The following is a 5,546-nucleotide window of genomic DNA, read 5'->3' as shown; positions in this document are numbered from 1 at the left end:
TTATGTAAAAATGATAGTAGAATTGGATTAATTGATAGAAAACATGCTAAAAAATGTGTTATCTGCGAAATCAGAGAAGGGTGCCAACAAGTAGCTAGGGAGAGTGAGGGGGTAATAATAATGTATGCTCTTACCCTATATGTTTTATTAAGAAAATAAAATGCTTATTATACACGGAAAAAGTGGATTCGCGAATCTAGTATCCCAGCTTTTTGAATGCATTTTTCCTAAAATTTTATAGGCCTAACAGTTGTATATGATAACTTCTTAAAGGTATATTGTTAAAGGTATATTGCACAATAAAAAATAGTCATATGATTGCTTAAAGTGTTCTACGTAAATGCGCTTAAAGAAATTTATGTAAAAAAAATGTTGTGCTTTGCAGACTGAAAAATGTAAAAAAAAGTAAGGAATTGGGGTACATTTAAGAACAGTCAAGTTTAGAGCATTATTTCTTATACAAGGGTCAATGGAAAAATTTGAAAAAAATCATGAGTGTGAGGAAAACTGTTTTAAACAATTTGCAGTTGAAAAATTTAAGATATCATAAAAATTATTGCTTAAAAATACAAAAATGTACAACTATATTATCTGCAGTTTTAATAAAGATATTAAAGCAATTGAAACTGCAAACTGTAACGGATAGGCTCTGTAATTATTTCCAATCTCCCGGAAAGTCTTATTTTTTGTGAAAATCACGATATTTTTAGAAATTTTTTGTCGTTGATGGAAAATAAATACCACAAAATAGCCCGGATCCTTTTTTTGCTGCCGAGGACGTGCCAGGTGCCACCCAAGGATTCAGAACAACTGGTCGAAGAAAGGGCGATTACCGTCCATCCGTTACAGTTTGCAGTTTGAATCACTTTAATATCTTTATTAGAACTAAAGATAATATAGTTGTACATTTTTGTTCATTTAAAAAATAATTTTTATTATATCTCATATTTCTCAGCTGCAATTTGTTTGAAAATTTTTTTCTCATATCCATGAATTTTTTGACTTTTTCCCATTACCCCTTAATAAAATATGCATTTTATTTTTTTGCTACAACATATAGGGTAAGAGCACCAATTATTGCTCCCCCCCTCCCTAATTGTTGTCACCCTTCTCTGATTTCACAGATAAAACATTTTTTAGCATGTTTTGTATTAGTTAATCCAATTCTACTACAATTTTTACATAGAATTCATATTATTCTTATTCAGGGTAATAAAGTATATTTCCAATATAAAAGAAATTCACTTCGGTTTTTGGCATGCCATTAATAAGGCTAAGGTGCTAAGAATTGGTGATTTTACTGTACACATCGAATATTTTTATGATGGTATTTTTTCTAACTAAAAATATTGAAAGCAGGTTTTGTTTTAAATTTCAAAAAGAAAACTTCCTTGTATTCAAACCAAATTTAATGAAAACTGAACATCGACTGGTTTATAGAATCTTTATGATGAAAGAAAAACTACAAATGTTTGTGTCTCAATGACACAGGATCACAAAATGGTTTTGGGAGTCTACTGGGATTCAAATAGATATACTTTATGTTTTGGGGTCTCTGAACACGAATACATTCGCAGAATTGAGCCAGCACGTCAGGATTTGTAGTAACATTCAAAAAATGGTTAAAAATCTGGAATTTCTGAATAACTTTCGTCCCCAAACCTACAAATCCCAAATTAACAAGTCTCAAACCCACAAACTAATAAATCCCAAACCCAAAAACCCTAAACCCCAAACCTACCCCCCCCCCCCCCCCCCCCCCCCAACCCACAAGCTCCATATCAACATACCCACAAATCCCAAACCAACAACCTCCAAACCCACAAACTCCAAATACACAAGCTCTATATCCAAAAACGTACAAACCCACCAATCTCAACTCCACAAACCCAAATACCTCACATTTTATAATAACGATTTGATCGCGCAAAAAATTCTTCGACTTGAGTTCGACTTGGTTATATCTTAAATTCTTCAAGACATCGATATTTGGCTGCGTCTCAAAACTGAGCCAAGGCATAAGCCTTCGTCTTACTTTTATGGCCACGGCAAGTAAAACGGCGTTTACCAGCCTCAAGTCTAGCCTTGGCTTGGCTAAGACGATGTTTACTTGTCTCAAGTAAACCTGCCTCAATAAGAACCTTTTTCGGCTCATAAATGAGACTAAAATTGATCAATAAAAAATTTGTAATTATTAAATATTTTATTTTTAATTTAAAAAATTTAGGAATCTGTAGGTCCCTTTAAAATTTTTTTCAACAAAATAAAAATTGTAACTTTCTGGAAGGATCTCCTAAGCTGTTAGAAATATGTAAAAACAAGCAACATTTTCGGTATCATCGTGAAACAAGTATAATATAAATGATAATCAGTAAATGAGTTGATTGAATATAAATATTTTATAAAAATATACAAGATTGTTTAATCATTAACAAAGATTAGCCATAAAAATTCGACTCAAGAGATAAATTTATTTCTTGAAGACACAGAAACTTGTCTCAAAGACATAAATTGAAGACTGGCTCCGTCTCATAACTGAGACATGCTGAAGTCGAACTTTTCGACTTCAGCATGTCTTTATTGGGGGCAATTCAAGTCGAACTCAAGTCGAAGCATTTTTACTGGAGGAGAAATTCGTTTAATTTGGGGTTAGTGGGCTTGCTGTTCGTGGGTTTGGGATTGTTCATTTGGGGTTTAAACGTTTGTGGATATGGAGCTTGTGGGTTTAGGGTTTGTGGGATTATGGTTTGTTAGTTTGAGGTTTGTACGTTTGTAGATATGGAGCTTGTGGTTGTGTGTTTTGTGGGTTTAGAGTTTGTAGGTTTGTGGGTTTTGGGCTTGTTAATTTGGGATTTGTAGGTTTGGGGACGAAATTTATGCAGAAATTCCAGGTTTTTAACCATTTTTTAAATTTTACTGCAAAAAATCGTGACGTGCTGGCTCAATTCGGCGAATGGATTCGTGTTCAACCACCCCAAAAACATAAAGTATACCTATTAGAATCCGAGTAGACTCCCAAACCCAGTTTGTGGCCCTGTGTAATAAACCCATTTTTCTAACGTAAGGAAGTATTAAGCAATAAAAACCTTGATTTTTTTAAACACCTAGCAGTTCATCATTGTTTAGTTACGTATACTTTGTTGAAAACGATGCAAAAATTAAACAAGCAGTTCCTTAGGTTAATTTGAGATAGGTTTATTATTGTTTAGTTCTGTATACTTTGTTGAAAAAGGTGTAAAAATTAAACAAGCAGTTCCTAAGCATTATCTTTCATCTCAAAATAAATAAAAAATTGTTATATGTTTGCATCGAGAGAAACAAAGTTCAGAGACTGCGTCTTAAAGAAGAAAAAATATTGGACCCCACTCCCGAACGAAGTTATATTGTTTTATTTTTCTAAACTTTAATTAATCCGATCATAAAAGTCGGGATAAATATTCGTATACTTTAATTAAATTAACTCATTTATTTTACTGTTAATTTATATTTTAGAAAAAGAAAGAACAAAATTAAGAAAATGGGCGGGAATGGTAGGATTATTTGTTTATTCAATTTTACGTGAGAATCAGCTCGCACATAACCATTATTAATAATGGACCAGCCACTATTTTACTAAAAACTCAAAGGAGTTGGAACCTACTTTATTATAGAGATGGAATCCAAGTCAGCACATCCTCCGTACAATGCTCTTACGAATAAAATTAAAAACATTTTGCAAAGTTATCAGGCCAGGATAGAATCTATCCTCAGACGCAGGGAAAAGTGGAAATAACTTTCCCAGCGTTTTCTATTATATAAGAGAAAAGTTAAAGAATAGATAGAAAAAAGTCACTCTATATACAAAAATCAGTTTCAATATATTAACAAGAGATAAACAATAAGTCATCATTTTTTAATCCAACAACTCTTGAATTTCCTCCAAAGTCTTTCCCTTAGTCTCAGGTGTGATGCAGAAGATAGTGTAAGTTCCAGTAATACAGACAGCTGCATAAATCCAAAAGGTGGTGTAAATGCCTACTATTTCATTGAATCCATTAAAGATAAACGTAATAAAAAATACAAAAAGTTCAAAAACAATAAATGCTATAGCCGAAGCAAGACTTTTGACTTCAGTCGGAAAAAGTTCTAGTATGAGAACAACCGGTATCGGGTTTAAACTGGCAGCAGATACTATCTGAAAAGATGCTAACCCAAAAAGTGGCAGCCAACCTATTGCAGAAAGATCATCTATTTTGAGATACAATTTAAGAAAAAAGAATAATCCTACTACTACCAGAGAAAAAGATCCCACAATTCCAGAATAGAGGTACAAGACTCTTCTTCCAACGTATTCTATTAATTGCGAACCTATAAGTCCTGCAATTATTTTCACAACTGCAACTATAATTGTGGAATATTCAGGTGCTAATGTAAATCCACTATCGGTGAAAATCTGCTCAGTGTAAGTACCAATCACAAATGAACCTGAAAGTCCTTTAGTTGCATTTGCAATTAGTACAATCAATAAAGCTCTTCGATAACGTTTATTCACAAATAATTGTCTAATCGCATTTTCGTTTGACTCTTGCCCTTCGATTATAGCGTTTTTTATTTTTACAATTTCAGGTTCGAGTATCTTTATATTTTTCGTGCCTCTCAGTCTCGAGATACTCTCGAGAGCCTGTTTATCATTCCCTTTTTTTAAATAATAATGCGGAGTATCTGGCATAAAAATAAATGTTAGGAGAAATAGGAGAGGCGCTAAAAGCATCGATAAGTTCATGTGCTTGTAGGAACATAATGCACCTATTATCAGAAGCATCAAAGTGCCTATTTGATAGTTCACTTCTGAAAAGAGAAGTAAAATTCCTCGGATGTTCTTTGAGCTAATTTCACATATATAAATTCCTTGTACTGCACATGCTGCACAATAACCTAATCCACCGATGGTTCTTGACGCATAAAGGGTGTAAACGTCCCTGGCTAAGATTGTTGTGATCCATGAAGCTATTTGAGGAATACAGAGGAAAAGTAATGTGTACTTTCGTCCTATAGAGTCCATCATGTAAGGGTAGAGAAAATAACCAAATATTGCTCCCACGTGAAGTAAGGATGCTACCCAGGAAGCTTCCACTGGAGAGATCTTCATTTCCGATTCATTACTTTTCAGATGAGGCAGGGCTGGAGATGTCCAAACGTCAGCAGCACCAAGTCCAATCATCGAAATCGAAGCTGTGTAAAAAGATTTTATTTTAAAAATGAAAGTTGAAAGTTTTCGTAGCATTGTTCTTTGGATGTTGCAGTTTAAGTACATACTTTCAAGAGTGTTGCATTAGTTATTCAAAAAGTATAATTTCATGCAAAAAAATGTTTCTTATATAAATGTATTTTGGCTCTTCTTTTAAAAAATTGGAATGTTACGAAAATAAAGTTTCGAATAATAATCTCGAAGAAAAAGAGATGCATGAATGGATTGATTGTTATAATTATTACTATTATTGTAAGAGTGAAGGCAACTTAAAAGCTAATATAAATACATTCCCATCAAGTACAGCGGTTCCCATCCA

General features: G+C 33.2%; 1 protein-coding gene across 1 annotated transcript; it reads right to left on the bottom strand.

Annotated features, from left to right (window-relative positions):
• Positions 1-3,892: 3,892 nt before the first annotated feature.
• On the bottom strand, positions 3,893-5,200 carry LOC117169847 (facilitated trehalose transporter Tret1-like). The gene has a single exon (XM_033356356.1). It carries the CDS (start codon positions 5,198-5,200, stop codon positions 3,893-3,895), a length of 1,308 nt encoding a protein of 435 aa, XP_033212247.1.
• Between the last annotated feature and the right edge of the window lie 346 nt (positions 5,201-5,546).

Source organism: Belonocnema kinseyi, chromosome 3 (assembly GCF_010883055.1).
Source record: "Belonocnema kinseyi isolate 2016_QV_RU_SX_M_011 chromosome 3, B_treatae_v1, whole genome shotgun sequence".
NCBI classification, from domain to species: Eukaryota; Metazoa; Arthropoda; class Insecta; order Hymenoptera; family Cynipidae; genus Belonocnema; species Belonocnema kinseyi.
The sequence above is the reverse complement of the archived record's forward strand: the minus strand, read 5'-3'. Positions and strand labels throughout refer to the sequence as shown.